At 40.8% G+C, this 26094-nt stretch overlaps 1 protein-coding gene across 3 annotated transcripts in view; it reads left to right on the top strand.

Annotated features, from left to right (window-relative positions):
• The window catches only part of FCHSD2 (FCH and double SH3 domains 2), a 166431-nt gene that overhangs the window by 91327 nt on the left and 49010 nt on the right, over positions 1–26094 (top strand). For all 3 annotated transcript variants that reach the window (XM_087758860.1, XM_087758858.1, XM_087758859.1), the window contains 3 exons: positions 1829–1962; positions 3335–3389; positions 3807–3935. In XM_087758860.1, the coding sequence (XP_087614986.1) occupies positions 1829–1962; positions 3335–3389; positions 3807–3935 (318 nt within the window). The remainder of the gene's footprint in view (positions 1–1828; positions 1963–3334; positions 3390–3806; positions 3936–26094) is intronic.

Here is a 26094-nt window from a genome sequence, read left to right as displayed (position 1 = left end):
ATTGTTGAATACGGTGAAATTAAAGTTACGTTGTTGGATTAGATCACCTTACTAGGCTTGCAATGCTTGTAAAGGAGGTTACGTGCATTAATAATTAGTGTAATGCAAATCCGTAGGTGTTTAGGAGGGCTGTTCAGGAAGGGGACAACCTGTGGCTCCTTGAATGGGAGCAGTCTTGCGTGTGATAAGGATGTGAAAAGAGGTGGGACCTTGGGTCGGGTCTTTGAAGGACAAAAAAGCAAATTGAAAGGCAAATTGGTTTCCTGAAGCTAGCTTGAAGCTCTGCCTCGAAGTATTGCCTGGAGCCCTCATTGACCACCTCTAGTCTATAATATCGATAATTAAATATAAATGCATTGAACTATCACTCTTATATGTACTTAAGCTAGTTTGGGTAAAAGAAAATCTTTACGAATCTCTTTGAAAGGTAGTATAATTCTAGACGTTGATACTGCACATTTGTTAAGTAGATCCTTTCTGCTTAATATAGATCCTTTCCCACAAATTTTTTTTGAAGCTGATAAGATGTTTGGAGAATTGCTGAACATTTTAGTAGTTGTTGTGGTTTAACCACGGTCAGCAGCGTAACCCCACACAGCCGCTCGCTCGCTCCCCTCCGGCGGGACGGGGGAGAGAATCAGAAGGGTAAAAGTGCGAAAACTCGTGGGTTAGATAAAGACGGTTTAATAGGGAAAACAAAATAAAGAATTCATTCCCTCCTTCCCATCGGCAGGCAGGTGCTCAGCCATCTCCAGGAAAGCAGGGCTCCATCACGCGTAACGGTGACTTGGGAGGAGAGACGCCGTAGCTCCCAACGTCCCTCTTTCCTCCTTCTTCCCCCAGCTTTTATTGCTGAGCACGACGGTGTCTGGTGTGGGATACCCCTTTGGGTCGGTTGGGGTCGGCTGTCCCCGCCGTGTCCCCTCCAGCCTCTTGGGCACCCCCAGCCCGCCCGCTGGCACGGCAGCGTGAGAAACAGAAAAGGCCTTGCCGCTGTGGAAGCACTGCTCAGCCATAGCTCAAACAGCCCTCTGTTATTAACCCAGTTTTGGTCACAAATCCAAAACATAGCACCGTACCACCTACTACACAGAAAATGAACGCGCTCCCAGCCAAAACCAGTACAGTAATTTTCCTGCTATTCCTTTGAATATTACTGTTTGACATTAAAATGTGCGTCGTAGCGCTGGTTGGGTCGTATGGAAAACGGATGGAATTATTTTCACTCCTTGACGAGCTCGCTAAGCTTTTTAAGCCTCTAAGTTTTCTTTGTGAATGATGCTGATTTCTGATATAAGCCTATTTGTTGGAAAGCTCTCGAAATAATTTAAGAAAAATGAGCTCTTAAAATAATGTTTATCAAAAATAAAGAATTAAAATAATAAAATAATAAAGCAAATAATGTTTATCAATGTTCTTGTTGCTGTTGTGTTGTGTTTTACATGGTAGCTTTTGCCTTATGTTTTAAATTTTAGAGAAGGAAAGATTAATCATTTTTGTATCACCTCCAGTAGATTGCCTTTGGATTTTTCCCAGTTGTATTCCATTTATTTCAACTAATTACCTCATCCAAAGCTTTCAGAACTTTTATGTTTAATTTGCACGTTATTGTTGAATTTGAATAGTTAAAGAGCAGCAGAAAGAAAGAAAGAAATACGGTTTTATGTTCTGATCAGCTTTAAAAGAAAGGCATGAATAATTGACCAGGAGTGACTTGGAGACTGTGGTGTTCCATATAAAATGTAATAAAGAGTAGTAAAATGATGATGATAGCATTATTTGGATGCAAAAAACATTGATGTTTTGTTTCCTGAATGCTTTTTTTCAGTGCGTGGACCAATTGACAAGGATCCAAGCTGAATTACAAGAGACAGTAAAAGATTTAGCTAAAGGCAAAAAGAAATATTTTGAGACTGAACAGATGGCTCAAGCAGTGCGGGAGAAAGCCGATATTGAGGCCAAGTATGTTTTTATAATAGCATATGTATAAATAATTGCATGCGTATAAAGCAGATTTGTACGTGTATTAGTTTTTACACTTGATATTATTTTAGAAAAAAGATAATTGCTTTCAATGAGCTTGTGCCAATTTTTTTTTCTTTGTGTGTATATACATTTTTGTAACCATTTCAAGCATGCTGCTACCCTGGTAGTAAAGTATAACTTATTTCGTCTGGTTTCTTTAGGAAGAAAGTGAAACTAGCTGCTTTAATTTGACATGTTCAAAGGACAGTGTCTGAGCTGGCTTGCTTTTTGATATTAAAGGCTGCTTACTTCATTTCTCCCCGCAGATCTCGAATTTGGTGTCAGTCCGTTTGGAGGGGGAGAGGGGATGGGACACTCTTCCGTTTTTGAAGATACATTTTTGAGGCTTTAGGTGTTATGCTCCTTGACACCCTAAAGAGGCTGATTTCCTTCCTTTCAGGAAAGCAAGTAACTCACATGTTTCCAGTTTGGAGTTTGGCTTGTCTCGTGGGAGTTTGCCTCACCCTTTTTTGCAAATTTATTTTTTTTTATTTTTAGAAATTACTCAGAATTATTCTCAGGGAATGAAACAAAGTTATGGTTTCATTAAAGAATTTTTCTGTGTTTCACTTTGAGGGCTGGATGATGAAAAGAAGAACTTTAATAAGATAACCTATAGTACCTGCAGAAAGTAAAAAAACCCAAACAAACAAACAAAAAAACTAACCAAAAACTTGAGCTTGGGAATTCTGGGACAGATTCATACTGCAGTATTGTTCGGATTACAATAGCTATTTACTTGATTTTGCTTTCTTCTTTACTTTTTAAATAATTTTCTTTCAAATAGCTAATAAAGTACTTCTCTAATTTCTCTTTCATGAGCCCAAACGTGAAAATCAGACCAATTCTGCTTTTAAAAATATGTGCGCATATACAGGTACCCCTCCAGCTTCCTGGAATGTATTTACTTGGGATTTTGCATTAATATTCCTTCAGATGACCAACAGTTCAAATTTATAGCACTTTGTGTCTGGAGGGCTAACTCGAAATCCATCGAACACCAGAATCACTCGAGTTGCAGCCGCCACCCAATTTCCCTCTCATGATGTATTTAAGTTTTGTTCCAAAATCAGGATAAGCTGTGCAAAAGATTTCAGAACATGCAATGAAGATACTATATGATGTAAGCGTACTTTGTGATGTTTTCCTTGATCCTTAAGCTTTACTTAAAACTACACAAATGAAAAGTTAGGCATAAAAAGTTACTTAAATTCAAATCTTGCAGACGTGAAGTGCACTGGCCTGTTTATCCTGTACTTTTGTAGAAATGGTATAAGATAGTAATGGCTTCTGTTAATTTCTGTTTCAGGTCCAAACTTAGTCTTTTTCAGTCAAGAATAAGCTTGCAGAAGGCAAGCGTAAAGGTGAGTATAAGAAAAGCTCATGTTTTGCTGCTGATTTCATGAGGCATATGACCAAAATTGTCCGGAATCCAGAGATGACTGACATTTCGGAAGGTATATTGTTAGAACAAGTGATGAGACGAGAGCAGACTCTTTTGGCAGTCAAAGTGCAGGATTACATGTGACCAAATTTACAAGGAAATTTTTTCTAGTGGGAGTTCCAACTGTTCTTTGAAGACCACAAGTGAAATTTAAACTGCCCGAGCGAAAAATACGTTAGAAATCCCCTTACCATTAACAAAACTATTAAGCTATTAATCCCTTAAAAAAATGACTATATTAATTACATATTTATGCATATTAATTTACTATTAATACATGTTTGCTCATTTAACTTCTCATTAGTATCTATCTTTTAACTTCCATTTCTTGTTGTAGTTAAAAGCCCGACGATCCGAGTGTAATTCCAAGGCTATCCACGCAAGGAATGATTATCTTCTCACTTTAGCAGCTGCTAACGCGCATCAAGATCGCTATTATCAAACAGACTTAGTAAACATTATGAAGGTAAGGAAGCTAACTGATGTGCGGGAGTGGGAAGTCTGAAAATCGGGAAAGGAAAATGGGTGATGTACGAAATCTTGGGTTGCTTTGCGACAGCAATGTTGACTTTTCCAGTGTGCTGCAATAGGCGAGAGTGCAGTGCTGTAGACAGATCCTGCAACAGTGTGCAGGGTACTGGTACCAATTATCAAGCCCCAAAGCTAAGCAGTTAAAAATTTTATTTTTTAATTCACTTTTTTCTGGAAAACACACTTGGATAAAGGAATCAAGTTTGTAAAACTAAGACCTGTATTTTCCTGTTGTAGTCGACCTTGAGTAAGCTGGGGATTTTTTAGTAGCATATCCCATGATCCTTTTTTTTGTATCCAATTATCTGATCAGAACATTTCTTGATGGTATGATTAATGAAAATATAACCATTACATATCTTGGTTTCAAACTATGAATTTTAGAGAACAGCAAATCAGCATTGCTGTACTCACCCGTGGCAGCTTGCCAAATCAAGCTAAGAGCAGATACTTGAGCTCATAGGAAATTACATACTTAAAAAGTTCAAATATGATTGCTCACAGTTTGGCTTTTTTTTTTTTTTTTATATCATCCTAGAATTACTTAAACGTACACTCCTCCTGTAACTTAGATAGTTTTGGATAAATGGTAAAATCTGTAAAATCAGCTATTTAAAGCTAATTCATGCTTTATGTAGGTGCATTTCATGTATTGACATTTTCAAAGTTTATTTAAATTGGCTATCTACAAACTATTTCCAGGTGATGCAATCAGGCATGGCAACTTAGAAGTCTGTAATTTGCCTTTAAAATTGCTTTATTGAAGAACTATCACTGTATTGTAACAAAACACTGTATTATCAGCGTGCGTTTGCATACTGGAAAAAAAAATATTGATCTGAAAAGCAGGTAACCGAAGTAGAAAATGAGAGCACCAAACGAGGCCTCCGAGGGATTCTTACGTATAATTCTATTATATCTTGACTAAGTTAAGCGCTCCTATGGCAATATGCGCGTGCCTCTTTGAGTAAATCATAGAATCATAGAACACGGGGTTGGAAGGGACCTCGAGGATCATCTGGTCCAACCTTTCCAGCACAATCTAGACGAGATGGCCCAGCACCCTGTCCAGCTGAGTCTGAAACGTGTTCAGCGTAGCAGAGCCAACCCCTTCCCTGGGGAGATTATTCCAATGGTTGACTGTTCTCATGGTGAAAAATGCACCTCTCGTGTCCCATCGGAATCTCCCTGGGAGTAACTTGTACCCGTTACCCCTTGTCCTCACCATGGGACTCCTTGTAAAAAGGGGGTCTCCAACTGCTTTGTAGCTCCCCTTTAAGCACTGGTCCATGGTGATGAGATCACCTCTAAGCCTCCTTTTCTCAAGGCTGAACAAGCCCAGCTCTCTCAGCCTGTCCCCATACGGCAGGCTGCCCAGAGCCTGGATCATCTTGGTGGCCCTTCTCTGGACCCCTCCAGCCTGCCCACAGCTTTTTTGTGTAACGGGGACCAGAACTGTGCACAGTATTCCAGGTGTGGCCTGACAAGCGCCGAGAAGAGTGGGGTAATGACTTTATCTCTACTGGTGATGCCCTTCTTGATGCAGCCCAGCCTCTTCTTGGCCGCAGCAGCACACTGTTCACCCATATTGAGCCTCCTGTCCACCCGGACCCCCAGTCTCTGTTACAAATTCATCACTGTGCCTCATGTCTGACTTCTGGAAGGCCAAATCTGGGTATCTCAGAGGCAATGCAGGGCTGACAGTCCTTGAGGCAAAAAGCCTGTCTTTCCTCTGTGTGTGTGCACGTGCGGTTGTGCTTTTCTATTAGTAAAACATGAATATTTGTGCTGACTAAATGTTTAGTACGTGGAAATGGTTATAAAGTAAGTATTTCTGTATAATACCGGAGATAAAATTATTAATTGACGCTTACATAAGATAATGCCATACTTACATGCACGGTTGGCTGTCATCAGTTAATGCTCTTACTTGGAAGTAATGCCAGAAGCAAATCTAATATGTTCAGAAGAAAACAAACAAAACAGTCATTTGAAATACTAAAAATATGAGCAGATAGCCCAGCTAGAATTGTGGCTGGCTCTGGTGGGCTGTGGCTGCTCTAGTCTCAGGGCATTGTAACGTAAACCCTGCAAAGGGATTCTCGCTTCCTTGTACGTCTGGCTACATTTTGTGTGTATTGCAAAGTAAGCACATAGGGAGCTAGGCAGGATCTTCAGCTCTTTGCATTTCCATAAACATTTATGTCTTCTGGATTGCGCAGGCTGTCTGTACTGTGAAGTTAGAAACCTGCGGATACCCCAGGAATGTGTTGTTTTTTTTTTATAAGTTGCAATAAAACAGCAAATTAAATACCGTTGAATCATATTTCAAAGGCTGAAAAACACAATAATGGAAAACAAAGTCATGCTGGTGCCGCTCCTCTGCGTGTGTGCTGCTGTCCGGAGATGTTCTGCTTGCACAGGGTCCAGTTGCTAAAGCCGCTGCTGATCTGTGGTGGTTTCTTTACCCAGCTACTGGGCTCCCTCTTACCCAGTCCTTTCTTTCGTAGAGCTTGTTTTGAAGCTTTTTCAAAGTGAACCTTTTTTTTTTTTGATATGGAAATCTCTCTGTGCAGCCTATTCTGCTATATAAGTAATTGTGGTTTACTGAAAACCTAAGTTGCAAGTACTTTCATAAAGCCAAATTACTTTGGAAGGAGAGGACAACATTCAGGGTTCTTTTTCTGCATCTCTCAGATATTTATAGTAGTCGAACCTCCTTGTCTGGTAAACAACTGTGTTCTTAATGAAACTCTGTAAATTTGGGTTTTTTGCACTGTTGTTCAGGAGCAAAAAATACGTGGGAGCACAGCCACATGTCCTTGCAGCAGGGTCATTCAGGGAGCAAGGGAGAGAATAAGTCAACGGCAAGGTCTCAAATTGAAATGGCCACTGAATGCATTTTGAAAGAGGGGGGGAAAACCCTCAGGAAAATCAAGTGTAATGTATCACTGGGCTCCAACTGCATTCAACCAAGAGCTCTAATGTAAATTCAAACGTGAAACTGCTTAAATATTAACAACAGTTTGTAATCTGGTGCTAAAACCCACCTCAGTGCCAACAGAAAGCAACAAGTATGTCCCAGCCTTTGAAAAGGGCTCCAGGAAGGGGCCCCGTGAATTCGGGATGAGGAAATCCGACTTCCCTACCAGGCAGGCTGATAAAACAAGCGCGGTGATGAATGGAGTCAGTTCACACGCGGGTAAATATGCTACGGTGGGAATAATCAACATGATTTTTTGAAGAGGGAAAGCGTCCTGCAAAAAGAGATCTTTAAGGAGTCAGTAAGCCTGGGGATAAGGGTGATTCATCTGATTTAATGTCTCGAACGTGCCAGGAGCTCTCAACAGACTTCCCACTCAGTCTCTGCTTACGTAAAAGAACGATGTTGTTACAGGTAGGGCAGTGAGGGTTTTCTCATAGATTAATAACTGATGAAGAGATACAGAAGATGTGGGATTAAAGTAAATACTTGTGTTTTGTAAGGGAAGGCAATTTGCTGACAAGGTCCTGGTTTCTCTCTTAGCCGTCTCCTCCTCCTGAAATGCGTGTGGGAACCATGCTGTTTAACGTCCTGAGAAAATGATTATTTTATTTAGCATAATGATTTAACATAAACAATATGGAGAAGGAACCGAAGAGAGAGGTGATGATTTGAAGGTGAAGAATCATTCAGTATAAGCAAATGTAAAGCTTATGACCAACAAGTGTACTAAGATCTTGACAGTTTTGGTTGACCAGGCAGGAAGATAGCCCGTGAAATTCATGTTAAAAAGAGAAAAGCAGTCAGTTGGGAGAAAATTGCTGCCTACGGAATGAAGAACTCTGATTAGCCATGATCATTTATGAAGGATACTACAACTGGAAAATGGACAGAGCAATGGAGACTGTCTGTTAAATGTTTCTAAGCCTTCCTCTAGGTAACATCACTGGGGAAGGAGGTATTTTGAAAGGGTATTAAAACCCTTCCTAGGCAGCAGAGTTCCTGTTTGAATAGGCTGAATGGCTGTGTGACCTAATATATGTTGCAGGCTATAATACGGTTGTAGTGCTAAATTGAACATATTCATTTATGTGTTGAGATTCACATTCCAAAAATGCATCTTTTATCTTAATATGAGTAAGTCCTTAGGTATTCCCGTAGTGGTGGCCACCGTGCCATCTGTAAGCATTACTCCATTTAGCTACGCTTGAGCCGATTTCACCTTCTTCTGTTTGAACTCTGCAAGGCTGCCCGCGTTTCTACATCACATCAAGTTTCTCCTTGAACTGTTCAGATTTTATCTGTCCTGCAGCGCTTTTGGATTGACTGCCTTCTTGCAGATACACAGCTTCTTTTCTTGGTTCTCTCTTGACCAAGACTCTCAAAGACAGAACTGAGCGTTCCTGAAAAATTCACTTCTCGTACCAGCTGCCCCATTTGAAAGCAAAACTGGAAGACTGACTTCTGTAAGGAGCGAGTGGGAGTGTTGAGTGGAATCAGTAGCATGTCAAACACCACAGGACTTATTGAGTCATTTAGTGTCTGCTCTTTCAGGATGAGTTCTGCAAATTGCTGATTATCTCTGCTCCGTAGACCAGGTGAGATTCCTGTAACCCAGACCATCTGTACTGTGAGATACGACCGTAGTACCAGTTTCATTAGCTTGTTTGAAATCAGGTTTATCACCTCACTTTTTCATCGGGGCAACTATTTTTGTATGTGGCAGAGATGTACATTTTAAATTATTTTCAGGCTGGTTTTCAGAGTTATTCATGCCTCGAGGACATGGTTTAGTGGTGGCCTTGGCAGTGCTGGGTTAACGGTTGGACTCGATGATCTTAAGGGTCTTTTCCAACCTTAACGATTCTATGATTCTGTGATTCTATGATTCAGTAAACTGTAGATAAATCCTTTATCTAAATAATACTTCAGACTATTACTTGTTTAATATAGTAACCTTCAGACTTGAAAAACAAACTGCCCTACCTCCCAGCCTTCAGAATCTCCCTACTCCTCAGCTTAGCTATCAGTTTTACAACAGAGCCATTAGAAAACATGGGGAAAGTCGGAGAAAAGCAATTTTATTCTGTTTTTAAAGGCAGATCTTATATATCCTTTGTCTAGAACCGTTGTTTTAAATGGCATTTAGGTATAAAATGATGGCTGCTTGGTACTGCTCCTTTGGAGTGCATCAGTATGGATTTCACCAAAGAGCGAAGCTTTCCATGTTTCTCTAGTTATGTTACCCAAAGACGATAAAAACTTTGGAAATGGAAAAAGCGGTGAAGAAATTTCAGCTGATGCTTGGCTATATTACTGTGTAAGAAAGTAAAACTTGTGCTTATTTACACATGTTTCAGAGACTGTTTTTGTTTGTGTCCGCCATAAACAATTTCTAGGTTTTAGTTTTAATGGGGTTATTGCTTCCAGAATGAAAATTGTACCGTGTGGTTTTTGTTGGTGAGAGAGTCGTCGGCCTCGGGCTCGTTTGAAGCCAGGGTTGGCTTGGCTGGAACACAACCAGTCCCTGGCCATGAAACGCTGCCTGCCGCTGGCTTTGGGTTTGAGTCGTAGCGTAGCGCGCTCTGAAACCATCGCTTGGGACCATCTGCTTCTGCAGGCAGCACTCGCTTTCCTACCAAGCTTGAAACTTTACTTACTTGGACCTCAACTTGTATACGTTGATAAATAGTGGCTTAAAATAAGTAAGCTGATTTGGCTGTCTGTTGCTATCTTTTTTTCTCCTTGTATTAAATTACCTTCTATTTCAATTTGCTAAAACCTAAGTCTTCCTTAGTGACATTTGATCCAAAGGTGGCAATTTGTGACTTTTCTTAAAGGCTTTTGTGCACATTTAACCAAGTTGTAAGTTTATAATTATGCCTTCAGTTTTATAGTACCCAGCTGTCAAGAACTCTCTCGCTACACACATCCCTTGAGTCCTGCTTAGTGAAGAGGGCAAACCGGTGAAGTTTATTATAGGATGTGTACCTCAAAGCTGGGTCGTTGCATCCTGTGCAAGCTGAACTGAACGCAGACGGGTAACGTTAATGCATACCTTGGCGTGCCGACAGCCTAGGCAATAGCATGGTCGTCAGTGGTTTATAAGCAATAAAATCCAATAAAAGAAGTTCATACCATCGTTAAGAGAAAGGAGAGGTGGTGGTATTTTTGCAGTAACAGTGTTGGTTTATGCTGGCACAAGGTGTTTGCGAAACTGTTGTCGGGAAGGCGTAACGTGTGTTGGGCTTAGGTTCCTCCGTGCTCAGAAGAAGCCCGTGTTGGTTTTGCTCCTTGTATCTGACTCGCAAAGCCTGCAGTCGTACTGTCCTGTGGCAAGTGAATCACAAATACACGTCGGGGCCTTATTTAGTTTTCTGTAACAGGCAACAAATTGACATTTTCAGCGGCAGGATTCCAGGTGACACACAGCTTCTGATAATTTTCAGTAGTTTAGAATATGTTACTTTGTTTTGCAACGTTTTTATGCAGAGAAGAAAAAATTGTTCACTCTGCTGTGTTTGTGACTGTGAAAGCCATCACAAACGAAACAGGGATGCTTGGAAAGAAAATACAAAATGCTTCCAGCATTTTTAAAAGAATCGAGAATTGTTTCTACAGTGCCATCCTAGTTTACCAGTTACACCACTAAATAAGAAGCAAAATCATTCTAGATCTCCCTTTAGAAATGATTTGAATACTATTGCCTTTTTCTGTGGCTATGCTCTATGTCCAGAATTTACATCTGGCTGTTACAAAGTTATGCCACAGCCCTGAGCTTTGCATTTCAAGCTCTGTAGTGAAATTTAAAAAAAAAAAAAAAGCAGAGACTGAAGTGTCATAATGTTTTATTCTTTGCCAGTTTCCTGACAAGCTGCTTAGGAACAGTTGCCATCACCGGATTGCTAAGGTGCAGCCTGCAAACCTCAGCATAAGTTGGCTGCCTGGTGCTCAGGCGTCTGCGGACATTTAAGCTGAGGTCAGAAGGAAGTGTAAGACGATGGTTGGAGTAAATTCAGGGCTCGTTTGATACCTGTCTTTTTACAAACTTTATTACTACTTCATTTCATTTCTTACTGCTCTACTCTTAACTCCCCCGTAAGTTCCTCTCACGAACCACCTCAGACCGTGACTTTATAAAGCAACTTATAATGAGGAAATGTTGATCTAAAAAAAAAGGGGGGGGGTGTCATGAACATTTTAAATAATTCTTGGATTATTTTTAGTAGAAAGGGAGAACTAAAACTTAAATTGATTTCAAAGTCTAGACTTCTACAGATGACATGAGCGTCACCTCAGCAGTTTATTCCATTACAGCCTGTGGAAGGTGGGTACACGTGTGTGCATGCAAGTCACGGGGCTCGGGCCTGTCTCGTCTGAGCTTCGCACAAACCGAGGTCTTGGACACAATGTAAAATATTTTAATAAAGCATTTTATTTTGTTTCTCTGGTATGCTTTCAAAATCTGTTGCTCTCGAGGGTTTCCCTTTCAATGCTTGTATTTCAAAGTTGAAATCTTGAATGAAAATCTGCCTGAAGATTTCAAAGGTATTTTATAGAGCTAGGTCATCAGTGGAGCTTCATGGGTGATGCCAAACATAAAGTCACCTTTGTAGCGAAGCACTCTTTAAGGATCCTGAATGGTATTGTAAGGTATAATAAAAACAAAACAAAATAAAACAAAAAGAAACCCCACCAAACAATTTGCAGTCAAGTGTGATCTTAATGTTGGGGAACTGTTTACAAATAGCGATGCATTTTTTATGAACAACAAAAAATTCTCCGTACGGTAGCAAACAGTAGCAGCAGGTATTTCTAGATAGAACTCTCTGGTTTTGTTTGGTTTTTTTAAAATTTATTTCATATTGTACCTAATGTGGTCTTTGGTGTTTGAGGACTGCATTGGAGGAATAGTATCAATAGCTAGTGTGCTTTGCTATTTTTTTGTCTTTGTGGTTTCAGTAAGGTATTTTATGTTGTTGTAAGTATCAGTCATCTTTTCTGTTTCTTCTGTACTTTCCAGTTTGCTTGACATGAGGAAGTGCAGTTGTATAATTTGGCTCATGTTCTTGATCAGAGTTCTTGTGGTGATGTGGCAGGTTTAAATAGAAACTTCATGTTACGTAATTTCCCTGGAAGAGAACTTTACGTACGCATGGGTGATGATACCGAGACGTGTTCCAGCATCGCATTTTTAATTCGAGAGATCCGTTTTTAAAACTACAGGTGATGTTTACCTTTTTCACATCTTTGCCCATTTTTAAGCACTGTCTTAAAGGGTTCTGAGAGAGGAAGAGATCTGTCTGGCTTCTGAGGAATGAGCTGGCAGTCACGAGGACTAATGTGAGTTGTGGTTGAGCCATTGCAAGGGAGCACCAAGGGTGAGTATAGTACCTGAAGGAGACACTGAGAGAACTGGCTTTGCTCAGCCTAAGAAAAGAAAGGGGGATGCTAACAGTCTTAATGATCTACAGCTACCTAGTGGGGAGCGTACGGACAATCACAGAATCACAGAATCGTTAAGGTTGGAAAAGACCCTTAAGATCATCGAGTCCAACCGTTAACCTATCACTGCCAAGTCCACCACTAAACCATGTCCTCGAGCACCGTATCTATCCGTTCTTTAAATCCCTCCAGGGATGGGGACTCAACCTCTTCCCTGGGCAGCCTGTTCCAATGCTTGACCACCGTTTCAGGGAAGAAGTTTTTCCTAATACCCAACCCAAACCTGCCCTGGCGCAGCTTGAGGCCGTTCCCTCTCGTCCTATCGCTTGTTACTGGGGAGAAGAGACCAACTCCCGCCTCGCTACAGCCCCCTTTCAGGTAGTTGTAGAGAGCAAGAAGACTGAGCCAGGCTTTTTTTCTTTTGAAGGTGATGGCATGGTGGGCAGGGAACAAATTGGAACACAGGAAATTCTGATTAAATATCAGGAAAAAGTTTTGCCATGAAGGTGGTCAGACAGAAACAGGGGCTCGGGGAAGGAAGGAATGTCGTACTCTGGCGATGCTCAAAGCTTGACTGGGCACAGCTTTGAGCAACCTGATCTGTTTGGCCCTGCTCTGAGCCGAGGTTGGACCAATATCTCCCTTTCAACCTAAATTATTCTATGATTCTGTGAAATAACATTTTCTGTTAACAGGATCCTGCTTGGGAACCCCTAACGTCCAATATCTGGGTTTTTTTCTGCCATTAACTGGAATAACTCTGTGAACCAACAGTGCTAGAATATTCATGTTTTGATGAGCCCTGTTTTCTCTTTGTTAGAGTTGTTGGGAGTTTTTGTGAAGCTGAGCTGACATCTGTGTTTTCAGCATCGTCATCCACCGCTTTTACTGAACACTTTTAACCATCATTTAAAACAAAAGTAAATACAGACTCCAAACACGACTTGCACAAATGAGATTCAGCTGAAGCTGGCAGTGTTTATAAAAATGACCCAAGACTGAGGACTTGGTGGGTTTCAGTTAAGAACTTGATTTATGCCCAGAAATTGATAGGTTGTGTATGGCAGACGGTTCTTTCCTCTGGTGACTCTATTTGACTTGAAAAATAAGTTGACATGTTCGGTGACGGTCTTAAGTTGTCTCAGGAATGTTATCCTAGCAATGGCTGGCCGGCGTGTGTCCTGTATAAATAAAAGGTTAACATTTGCATGAGTGCATATTTCTGTCGACTCCAGAACAAGCAGAACCAGTCTTATCGCTGTAAGAAATCCCTTTACGTACACGTTATTGTTTTATGCTTTTTCGAATGATTTAGAAGCACTCAGGGAATTACTTTTCTAAAATGGAGGTTCTGTCCTAAATGAAAAAAATAGCATTAAGATAAAATAATTTTGAAGTCACTGGAGGTTTTCATTTTCTTCTGTAAATCTCTTTTATTAATTCAGTACTTGCTATTCTTTTAAGATCCTGTAATACTCCCTTTAAAATGTAGAGGGAATTTATGTAAGTGAAAGAACTATTGTTTCACTTCCCGTTCTTGTCAGCTGCAAGCCACAAATATTTTGTAATTACAATTAAGCCAGCCCTAGATTGCGTTATCTACAGTATCAGATGGGCACAGGAACTTTCCTTTACCGACGGTCGATGAGTGTGCGTTGCTTTCTCATGTTCGTTCCTATGAATGGAGGATGAGTGAAGGGAGGCCGTTGCCCAACACCTGATACGAGCGTTCCCGAAGATGCTCGTTGTAGGCTTCCCCGTAGCTGCTGCCACGCCGTTTTCCCTTCCAGGGACATCGGTCTGTGTGCATGCATGCACATAAAACCTCGGGGAAATTAAGTCCTTTAATAAGGCCTTGTTTGTAGTGTGATTATGCATCCGTGTGAATTGTTGAATAATTAATACAAAATTCTGCTCTCTCATTTCGGCTTTTTCTTAAATGCTCATATATCACGCTTCCCAGTTGATACCTGTGCTGCTTTGGAGAACTTTAGCTCCTTCATAGTCTATTGAATATGTGCTAACTACAGTTTTGAGCATTTATATTCCGGCTGACTGTGAGTAAACATTTACAGGGAAGTGAAAAGAGGCTTCCCACCAGAAAGACAACCGCTTCTGCTGGTAATTTTGGCAAAATCACAAGCAAGGGAAGTTTAGATGGCCTTAACACTAGCTATGGTAGCATCTAATATTTTCAATTTCAAATCCACCGCTCGTGCCCTGAAAGATCCTGTTAATCATCACGCAGCCTTTCCAGGCTACCTCGAGACAAAAGAGTGGCTCTGAATCACAGCTATTTCTGTTGTACAGTTGAAAAAACGGAGCGATGGTCACATTGGCCTGATGACAGTCAGCTCTGTCTCACCTCGTGTTTTAACCACAAGTCAATTCCTTGTTTAAACATTTGGTCCAAAAAGGCTGTTTATTTCCAGGGGGCTGAGTATTTCTTCCATGGGTGGGGAGCCTATAGCGAAAGACAGAGCATAGCAAAGCCTCAGATATAAATCAGGGCAACTTACTTAACTATCTTAAAACAATAATCATTTTTCATGGGATAATAAAACTATTTCTTGATAATGCTTCTGACTTGTCAGCGAGTTTTCTGTCGGCATTTTGACAGAAGTAACTTTACCAAGGGGTCGATTGCGAAAAAATGTAGTGTGATTTTACAGATGCTTATGAAAGGTATTTCCTGTAGGTTACGTAGAAGCAGCCAGGGGTGTATTTATATGAGAAGGTTAACAGGAGGCTGGGGTCGTCGGAGCAGTGAGTGGGAGCGAGTTGGGAAGGACTAAAGAGAAATAATCAGTGATGAAGGTTGAGCGCAACGCAGCAGAACAAGGAAAATGACTGGAAAGCCAAAAAAATTCAAAATCGCTGCTAGGAGAGGGCACAAGGAAAGCAGTGCAAGGGTTAAGGTTGGGAAGGAGGTACTTAACAGAAATCCGGGCGGTCTTCTTGAGAAATCTAGTTAACAGAAAACTTCAAAACATTTCTTTTTTTTTTTTGGCTTTTAAAGATTTTATGTAGAAACCCTTTAGGATTTGGATCAGGCTTCAAGATTTTTCTGTCAAATGTCATAAAACTACCCATTTTGAACAGGAAATGAAACTTTGCAATCTTGTTGCAAAGCCGCGCTGTAATACAATAAGAACGGTTCCCGAAATACTTGGCTCCGCCAGAAAGCAGCCTGCATGCCTTCGAGTCGCTCCGCAGCTAGCGCCGAGAGAGACCCAAGCTCAGGAAGCACCTGGTGCGCTCCGGCGGGGAGGCAGGTGGGGCTGCGCCGAGAAGTGGTAACCAGAAACATGCCACATTCCCCTTTTAGAAGTCATGGAGACAGACATCCCGAACGGATTGTTCACGAGGTTTTGTTCGGTTGGGGTTTTTGTTTTTAGCAACTCTGGATTCACTTGAAGAATTGAAGACTGAAGGGAAGGGATGCGTTTTTTCCTCAGCGTTTTTATCTGCTGTTACTTACAACCACCCCATGTTTCAGTGAGCTACCTGGAATTTACACATATTTACACTATGTGAAAAACTCACGTTATGTTTTTAAAATTGAACGCGTGTGCACAGGTTTTGTCCTGTTAAATGAGACATTAAACTATAAATGTTATCGAAGCTGTGGACTAATAATATGTATAAGTTGAATGGCAGTCTGTAGGACTTCTCTGTACGAGAAACGAGCTGTCCTGTGCCCCCAGAGTGGTTATTTAGGACCAAAGTGATAATGGAGTTGGGACTGAAAATGTTCAGATGCTCCGTTCGATGGTTCGAAGTGAAATCCAAAGGTTTCTGTGAATAACTGCTGCTTCATCAAAAATGAAATATCTAATCGTCTCGCTGTCTTGCTAGATATCTCATTTTTGATAAAACTTAGCCAATATAGGTTGCAAATTGAAAGGGGTCATCTGGACGCATTGGAGCTGGTTTTAATCCTCTACCAAAGCCTCCAGGAATGGTAGAAAAATTTTTTAAAGTGTTTGAAGCACGGTCTTGCTATAGATTTTGTTGTCTTCAAGGAACGGGGAAAGCAGTTTAGAAGAAGGCAAACCATGTTATAATGACCGTCTTTTGATGGAGACTGTGAGGAGTGATGTAGCGTCTTGTACATCAACGGCAGGAGAAAACATTTCTGAGTGACTTAACTTATGGAAGAGGTAGAGGAATTATAAGGAGATAAGACCCAAAATAGCACAAGCCCAGTAAGTGTAAGATGGAAAACGTCACACTGAATTTGAAGCGTAATTAAATCCTAAAAAAAGTTATTGGAAAAATGGCTTCTAATCTATTATTTTTTTGCATCTCGATGTCACCCCAGAGAGAGGCAAACCTGGTCAGAGTTTCTACAGACTTGAAGGTTTACATAGGGTACGGCTGTCAAATTGTGAGATGCTTGTTATTCTTTTGGCTTCAAAAGCTTTGCTTCTCTGTTTCAACATGAGTCCATTTGGTGACAGTGGAGGTGTTTGCTGGATGTCATGGCCTGCCTGGATGATGCCCGTTTGAGCTGTATTTTTGGCATGCTCACTAGAAAACTTTCTTGCCTTGGGATCCCTTCCTGCAGCTGAATTCTGGGCTCGTGCTTGTGAGCCTTTACGGGTGCCGTGGCTTGCAGCGCACGCTCAAACGGCAACACACGACATTGGCTTTCGGCGCCTTTCGAGAGGTCAGTAAATAGCTCAGGGCTCCATCCGCAGTGAGTGGGGTGTGCAACTGGTGTCCAGAGAGAGAGCTGTTCCTTCACCGTGAGCCGCTCTGAAAGGAAATGAATGGAGCTGATCCGTGCGCCATTGGAATTAGGCCCCAGAAGGGCAGTTGGAGGCCAGAAATTCCTATTTAGCATTTACAGATTGCTAGGGAGAGAATTGATTGGAAAGCTGGCCGAGAAGCTCGGTCAAGGGAGGAGGAGGAGGGGGAATCCTGCAGTATGATTTGTCCGTCTACCTGCTAGTTTTCATACAGAAAAAAAAAAATATTCCCATCTGTTCAAGTTGTCATCTCTGCTAAAAAGGCTTTATAGCTAGGATAAAGCCCCTTGTCGTGGAAGGGAAGCAAATATTCCCTACCACTAGATTCATTAGATCCGTGATCCTGGACAACTTGACTGGCTGGAACACTGTAGTCCATCTGAACCAGGATATTATTTTGTAATGTTTAGCAAATTACTGAAGCACTAAGGTAACTACTCATAGGATTTGCGTGCTAATTAAAAGAAATAAGGTCTCTCTGGTACACCCAGTGTTGCTCATCATTATGGGAAGCACCTTTTCAGTGGGGCTGACCCATCCCTGCCTGCTGCGTGTGCACTCGCGTCCCCCTTGGCAGCAGCATCATCGTCCAGAAGCATCAGGCAGCACCTTTCAGTTAGTACCTTTTAAAAATCATAATGGATTTCAGAAACTTCAGGAAAGGTTAAATGCGTAAGTTCAAGGGCTTTAATCTCGCGTAACTCAAAGTTATGGGAGCTGAAAATGATCTAAAGATACTGGAAGAAAATTTGTTTGAAAGAACCATGACAATATCCTGATTTTTGGGTGCCTGAATTTATTTGGAGAAGCTACTTTTGACTGAAGTATAAAACCAGGTATGTGGAGATAGGTAGAAATCAGGTTGCTAGTTCAAGCTGAAGAATATGAAAATGAAATGTTTAAACCACTCTATTAATCAAATTGTTCAGTGTTTTGTATTTGACCTTAGATATAATGATTTCATTTAATAGACGAGAATTCAATGTAATAAAAGAGAAATTAAAAAAGATACGGAGTCCTAGAAAAAGGTGGATACAAAAAAGACGGCAAACCGAAGTGAGAAGCATCTTTTTTCTAAGTAAAATCTTCACAAGTATTTGTGACTGTGTGTATACCCAAATAATTTAACAAGTTTTAATAGTTGACCCACTTCTGTCATGCTTCACTCTTCTCAATTCATTCACTTGGATTATTATTAGTGTATTTTTATGATATGCATATGTGATTGCAGGTACGAATCCCTATATAAATTCTATGCGTCGACATTCACGTTTAGCACAGACCCTGCTGTCTAGTTGGGTCGAGAAGCCCCGTTTCAAATTTAAAAGGGGATATCGGAGACAGCGTTCATCGAATTAACGTTGGTGAAAGTCTCAATTTGTTTAAGAGCAAAGACCGGGTATTAAAGATCGCCTTGTATCAAGGAAATCCCGAGCACACCAGATTCTTGGGACATCTCTTCCTATGTGATTTAAACACTGCTTGCTCTAGTCTGGCCACGTAGTGTCGTTAGGACATCAGTAGTACTGTGAAATTAGGTAGGTTTTAAAAAGGTTTGAGCATTAATCATAGAGTATGCAGCACTGCTGAAGTAAGTTGGAAAAGAAGCTTACTTTAATGCAATTATGTTCGTCAAATGATGTTATGAGAGTAAAATACATTTAGGTGTTTCCAATCAGGCCATGCTTAAGAAGTTGTTTAATGAAAAGATAGTTTAACGCCACCGGATCCCATTTTGTTCACTTTTCTGTTGATTTTTGTTACCCATCGCTGTTGTGTATCAAATAGTAGAAGCTTACAAAATGCTGTCAGCTTCTGGAGAAGATGGTGCAACCAGTGAACCCGTCGCTACTTGCTTAGGAATATGGCTTGTAATGGGGTTTTTGCGCCAGGCTTTGTGTTGGGGTGGGGGGATCTGTTTAAAAGGGAGAAACCTTTCACAGTATTTTTAATTACAGACTTCAAACTAAAATTATCTTTCTCCTCACCCACTGGTGCTTATAAGCAGGGCATGCATAAATTGTTAGCACGATTCCCCTGGGAATAAATGAGAATGGACTACTAAAAGTAATAAAGCATAATTGGCACGTGGAATTCCCGAGCGATATTTGGGAAACACGAATTAATCTTCTGTGCTGCACTGCAGCTGCTCTACCTTTGGCATACCCCTATGGTGTTTTTTCCTTTGTTGTTTGAGATCATTTCTTTCATTGTTCTATGATTCTATAATTATTACAGTAATCACAGTACTGTGACTCTGAGCCATTTTCCTTTTAAGACCATGGAGCTCGTTTGTGTTGATTACAAAAATTCCTAAAAATAGTTTCACTTGGTTTGGTTCTTAAATTTCAGTATGGCCGATAAAGAGTATTTAGTAATCCGTTAGTAGCGTGCCTTTTCAGGAACGTGGGGTTTGCTATATGAAATACTCTCAGTCCTTTTCATACTGTTTAATTAATTGACATTTGAATATAAAATGTAAAAATTGCATTTTAATTTGAGTTGGAAAATGTCTTCATTATCCTGGAAAGACCCTTTGGGTTGTGGATTCGACGGTGCAATGTTACATTTGTAGGACTGTGTCAAACTGCAGGTTGTGTCTCTTTGGCATGAGAAGAATCTGAAATGCTCAGTAATAGATAAAATTTATTGACGTTTTTAATATTGCAATATTGCTATCACTAAACTTAGAAGAACATCTTTTGAAAAGCCTGTCCGCGGAGCAGTTTGCTGGAAGTAACGGGTAACTTTAAACCCAGGCAGAGAAAAAAAAACCCACATGGAAGTGATAAATCCAAATAGCAACTGGGAACAACAGCCTGTGTTGGAGCAGGAAAGTTTTTGTTCAACAGACTTATTTGAAGAAGTAAATGAAAAGCACACTGGACAAAAAAATGAACTGCTGTTAAAATGATAATATAGAGGCTGAATCAACTGAACAAAACCTAAAAAGAGCAATGGCAAAATAGAAACGTTAACAAAATGGAAGGATGCAAAAGAGAAAATAAAAGCTCATGAGGAATGCGTATGAGAAGTATCCGACTTACTTTTACACTTTCTTACGCATTTTACCTGCCAAGGGAGTATTTTTAGGTATTAAGAAACATGGGATCTGGTATAAAAAGCATTTTCACATGCACATTTGTGTCAGTTGAAGGTTTCTGTTCCGTAGTCTGTACTGTTGTGGAACATAGAAGATGTTGAGACTAATCCAGACGAGCTAGTGTGTCTGAGTCAAGGATGTTTCAGCTACAGTATGAGGCTTATATGGAGACCTGCTGGTAAATCCACACCTTTGACACAGTGGAAGTCTGCGATAAGGGGAAATCTCAAGAGCTTTCTTGGGGATGGGTCTGTGTTTGTGTGTGATTAAACCCTGCAGGAGCTGAGAATCGTCGTGGTTCTGGCCCATTCTCAAGCAAAGTACGTTTCTTTAACCTACCTTCCAAATCAGGTAAAAATATATATGTATATTTTAAACTGAGCAACAGAATAATTCATTGTTGGGTGCATTTTCCTACCGAAGAAAAAATAAGAAAGCCAGCTGCAGTTGTTAGGCATAGCACACGCTGCACTGCTGTTCAGCAGTTGTTATGATGGTGGTGATGTGGTCGGCGTAAGAATCCTCGAACAGCAGAAATCAATGGCAAAATGCTGAACGATTTAAATATACATTTTTCCGCGTGAAGGAAGCCAAGTGTTATTGGCAGGAACGGTATAGAGTGCTCCTCAGATATGAAGATAACGTGACGGTGTCAGTCTGCCACAAAGCCTTCTTCTGAGTGTGGGATTCGAGCCAGACATTTTTTTTCCCCCCCCAAGAACGAGGAAGTACAGAAGCAACGATGACCGCACCAGTGCAATTTCTTGCAATTTAGTCATGTCAGAAGAAGGATCTCCGTGGGATTTATTCCAGTGCTATGAAAAAAAAAAAGTGAAATAGGTCCAAGAAGCCTTTGGAGATGACACTTAAAAACTCCAGGGAAAAGTAGGTGTATTTCTAGATTATAGAAAATCTGTTTTCATCGTCCAGGTTTTTTTAAGCTTTATACAGTAGAATTTTTGAAGATCTGATTTTTCCATTCTTACGGCAATCTTACATCAGGGTATTCCCACTGATTTAAGTGGAGTTATTCTTGAACACTGAAGTGTTAATTTAATGCTGTCTTCATCAGGTAACTCTCATGGCTGTCTGCCATGAAAAAGGATTATTTCCAAAGGGGCAAAGAATCATTTCCAACGAAATAAAGAAGAATTTCCAAAGCAGATTTTCTTCGGCGCCTGTGTTCACCTACCAGACCCTCACCATTAAATGTGACAACTACAGGGCACTGCCATCAGATCTGTGGAGGCAAATCTAGAAGGAGTACTTAATCGTATCATTAATTTTGCTTATACTTGTTTTAAAGGGACTTTGTCTCTGGATTGCGGGAGGGTGATGGGCATCTGTTGGCGGCCGTTCCACGTTTTTTTCTGTGCTCAGAGTAGACTTCAGTGCACCGGCAACAAAGGTTTTGTCATGAAAAACAATGACCCTGCCTAAACTGTAAAGGAACAAAACGGTGTGCGGAACAATCATCAAGTGACTAATGCGACCAAACAAAGAACTTGCAAACAAGCCCAAAACTATTGACACGAGAAAATACAAAGCTCCGGGGTAAGGGAAAGTGCAAAGTGTGTTTCTGAGCAGGGAGCTGAAAGGCAAGCAAACAGAAGTCAGGGCACTTGCTGTCTTCTAGTGTTTATTGTTCCCGTATTTGCCACGATGAAAGCTCCTTCTCCAGGTTGGGGGAAAAGAGGAGGAAACTAAGACCGCTTCTGCAACCTTTGTTGATTTAAATAGACACTTTATAGGTTTTGCAGCCTTTTTCATCCTGTTCTCTTCCTACCTTTTGGTCTGCTGGGTTTTTTTATTTCCATTCGTTCCCGCATTTTTTTATCACGTCTCTGCTCCTGAGCGGTATGGGCATATCCCTGGAACATCTTTCGCTTCCTCGCTCACAGCGGGCTGTTTCAGAATGTACTTCTGAAGAACATGCGGTCACGCAGGCTGTTGATTTAAGAAAAAGAAAATGGAAATAAACAGGAGAAGCTAGTTAGCTTGACAGCAACGCTACAGCGAGACAGTTATAAAAATTCCTTAAAATGATTTTGTATGAAACTGCAAGAAGGAGTAGAAGCCGGAGAGGTGGCAGAGGACCTTTCTGTAGGGACTCTTGAGTTGTTGGGCCAAACCCTTCTTCATCTCAAGGGGATAGGAACAGGTTGGTGGCTGGGGAGGTAGAAGAGTTGGCTCTAAGTGCAGTAAAGGCTAGCAAAGTAAAAAATGTCTGCAAGTTACTGCCCTTTCTGTCTGTTTTGGCTGATGCTTTGTGTCTGACAGTGCTCGACGTTCAAAGAAACTACCTACTGCAGGAGCCGAGGACAACTGAGGTGGTCAGGACACTTGGCTGTCCACCTCTACTTCAGGGTTGGTATCTACTGAAATGCTTCCAGAGTGGAGCTGAAGCTGCCGTGTTACAGAGGAAGCAATCAAAAGCAGTTTTAATTGGGAAATTCAAGTGAAAGTAGAGTGGCTTTGCTGCAGTATTCAACTTTTACAAAGTGTTGAAGGGACCAGCGTGAGCAGATCAACAATATTCTGGACAGGAATGCGCACACTGGGTAAGGAACAAATGCTGGTGGAGCCCTGTTGTTATCTAGAGAGCTTTTTTCCCTGTTCACATCCCAGGTAGCTGCATGGCAGCCGTCGTCTAAGAAAAAACAAAAGTTTCAGTCCCATCCTCCTTTTTACACTTGCCTCTTTGGAACTGGTCCCAGCTTTCGTCGCTCTGCATTTTGAGTAGCAGCTGCCTGCCCCAAATTCAATAGAGGCCTTCCTCGCTCTGTCCAGGTGTGTCTTCTTTAGGATCGTTGTCTTTCCCTTTTGTGGGACCCCACTAAATTCCAGATGTTCACAGGCAGAACTAGCTAGGGTTACTTCACCAAGAATGGGTTGGATCTGGACCTCACTATAAAGCAGGCTTATCCCTACAGCAGCTTTGGATGTGCAGGATCATCCTGGGATACAGGATGGCCTTAGCTTACCGCTGTTTTGCATTGGATGCAAAGTGTGGGGCTGTACTACTGCGTAACTTGAAATTCTGATTTTACAGCTAAGCTTAGGTGGTCTTTTCTCCTTGTAGGCTGAGAAAAGCCAGCACGAACTTTTTGATCCAGAGAAGAGGGTAGGCTTTTGTCATCCGCTTTTCTTAGCAGCTTCCTCTCCTTGCACATACGGTTTAGCAGAAAAAGAGGATTTTTAATCAAGGCGAGCCTGTGAAGGGCAGGCTAGGCAGCAGGCTTCCAGTCATTTTTAAGTCAGACTTCAGACTTCGGTATCGTGATCGGTGCAGACAGTTGTTCCTACAGGATGGCAATGACCGAGAAATGCAGAAGCTGACACTGGTTTCGCGTCAGCAGATAGACGGTTGCTGCAGGCATGCTGTTCAGGGACGCTGCTCTTGCTTTGATCTCGGGTTTGTTGGTAATTTATATATAGAAGTCGTGTTTTGTTGACAAATACTCAGACCTGGTTTACTTTCATGTTAGGATGTTTTGATGGAGAAGAAGGGTGTTTCAGCAGTGACAAGTACTGCAGCGATGGAAGACTTGAAAAAGAAACAGACTTAGAGAAAGCAAGCTCCTCTTCTGTACTAGGAGAAGTTGATGCCTAGAATAAATTACTACCGGGAATCAGCATTTTTAAGGGAAAATCACTGTGGAATGTAACTGTTAACTGAAAAGGATGGGTTTTCCTGACCTTCCTTCCTTTCTCTCCCAGTGTCCTTGGGAAATGCTGTTCTGTATCACTGATCCGAATACTGCTGAGTTTGACAAAGCCAGCCGATTCAAGCTGTTGACTTTATTACTTCTGAGTTTTAGACGAGTTTTTAAAATTCGCTATCCTTCACTGTCAAATAATCCAAGATCCATTGCCGCACTTGCGATAGAATAGATATGAACTACTTCTGTTTTTAACCGCTCAGAGACCCAGAAGGGTGCTTAAGCTAATGTCTAGTAATAGTATAGTAATAATAATATAGCAATCACTCCTGTTAACAATTGTACCACTCCTTTTGAGATTCCTTTTTATATTCTGAGGTATTGCATATAAAAATTAAACCTCTTGGAGTCTCATTTACCAAAATCATTCAACTGAAACTTCCCAGACTGCACCATCCGTGAGATCGCCCTGTTTATTTAATGGATTATGGCCATAAGTTTTAAACACAAACACTCAAAAAGCTTCACTCAGCGTGCGTGTTATGTAATTTATTTTTTTTTTTAATGTTAAGTAAGAAGAAGTTTGGAGTAGTGTTACAGAAATTACAGGATGAAAAATAGGAGTCCCTGTTCTTAATGGGTTACAGGTTGTTTCCAAAACAAAACAGATCCGGGATAGATAAAACAGGATTTCCAGTGCAAATGAGAATAGGGTGGCATAAGAATTTAGTTTTAATTTTTAATAAACTACCTAAAAGAGAGAGAAGGCATCTGTGATATGGATCTCCCTTTTTATTTGGGGGGTTTGCTTTCATTACTAAGGAGGAAAATATGTCACATTACCGTGATGGAATACCATTGCCTTTATAGAAAAGTTATCACCCCACAAACACAATGATTTTTGTTCAGTTCATTTAAAACTTTTCCTTATCTCTTCATTTTCAGACCGTAGTCTGGGTGGGGCAGGGTCAAGTCTGATTTTGGTCCCTTACCTCCACCCATGTAAGGAAATTCTTTGCCTTCAACATCAGCGATATTGTTTCCGGCAAAGGGGTGGCAGCTTACGAAGCATTTGTCAAGGGTTTTAAGGCTCAGCAGAGGCAAAATTAGCCCAGGTAAACAGCTGAGTTACGTTAACTCCCAAAAGGTTGGCTGTTTGCAGATGAAAACTTCATTTGATCCACAGTGGTCGTCTCAGCGAAAGAGTGGGGTTCCAGTGAGGGTTAGAGAGTTCAAAAGTCCATAAAAATACAAGTGCTTGTGTTTAAATACATAAAATTATTTCCAGGCAGTGATGATTCAGATGAGACTAGTGTAAATTAGTCAGTGAAAACCCACGTGGCTTTACAAGTGTGGTTTAATTGTGGGTTTTTAACTTAGTGCTGTAAGGTCCAGGTTTTGGTGCCTGGTGGATTCAGATCACTAAATGAGAGGTTTAATTTGAACAGCTGAGTTTAAACTGTAAAAATATTATGCAAAGCTTCAACATGGCTTAGCAGTTTCTGCGCAAGACAAACATAAATACAGTAACAGAATAGTTCAGAAATAAATGAGTGAAAATGGAAGACCTGCCCTTGGTGCCTTTGCACGACTCTGGTCTGCGCTGCGCGTGGGTCAAATAATTCCCATTTTTTCTTTGGGATTTGAGAAGGAATGAGTCTTTTAAAATAAAAAATGCATAGTAGTTTAGCTTGTTCTCCGTCTTCTGCAAGAAATGGAAATGGTAATTTTTAAATGGGGTGTGACTGAGACCTGTAAATGTCCTAGTGAAGAGACCGTGAAGCAAGTTAGTGAATGAACATGGTACGTTCAACGCGGTGTCTTTTCTACACCCTGCATTTTCATCTTAGGTTAAGAACAACATCCCAAAGGCAACCGCATACACTAACAATACCTAAAATAGGTTTTTTTACATCTTTGCTTTTGAGGAAATCTTTATAGAATGTAGAATGATTAAAGCTAGCACATACGAGTTAGAAGAGAAGTTAGTTCCTAAAATGTTTAATGTAATCTCTTGAATGAAAAAAGAAAAACCTCCTCAAAATGGTGATCTAAATTGGGACTGAAATGTTGTTCCTAGGAAAACCATGTTGGGTTATACTTGAAACTTTATCTTGAAATCTGAAAAATGTTCTCCCCTCCCTCCC

This window comes from Nipponia nippon, unplaced genomic scaffold (genome assembly GCF_047370975.1).
Source record: "Nipponia nippon isolate SJK-2023a ecotype South Korea unplaced genomic scaffold, ASM4737097v1 scaffold_2, whole genome shotgun sequence".
NCBI classification, from domain to species: Eukaryota; Metazoa; Chordata; class Aves; order Pelecaniformes; family Threskiornithidae; genus Nipponia; species Nipponia nippon.
The sequence above is the reverse complement of the archived record's forward strand: the minus strand, read 5'-3'. Positions and strand labels throughout refer to the sequence as shown.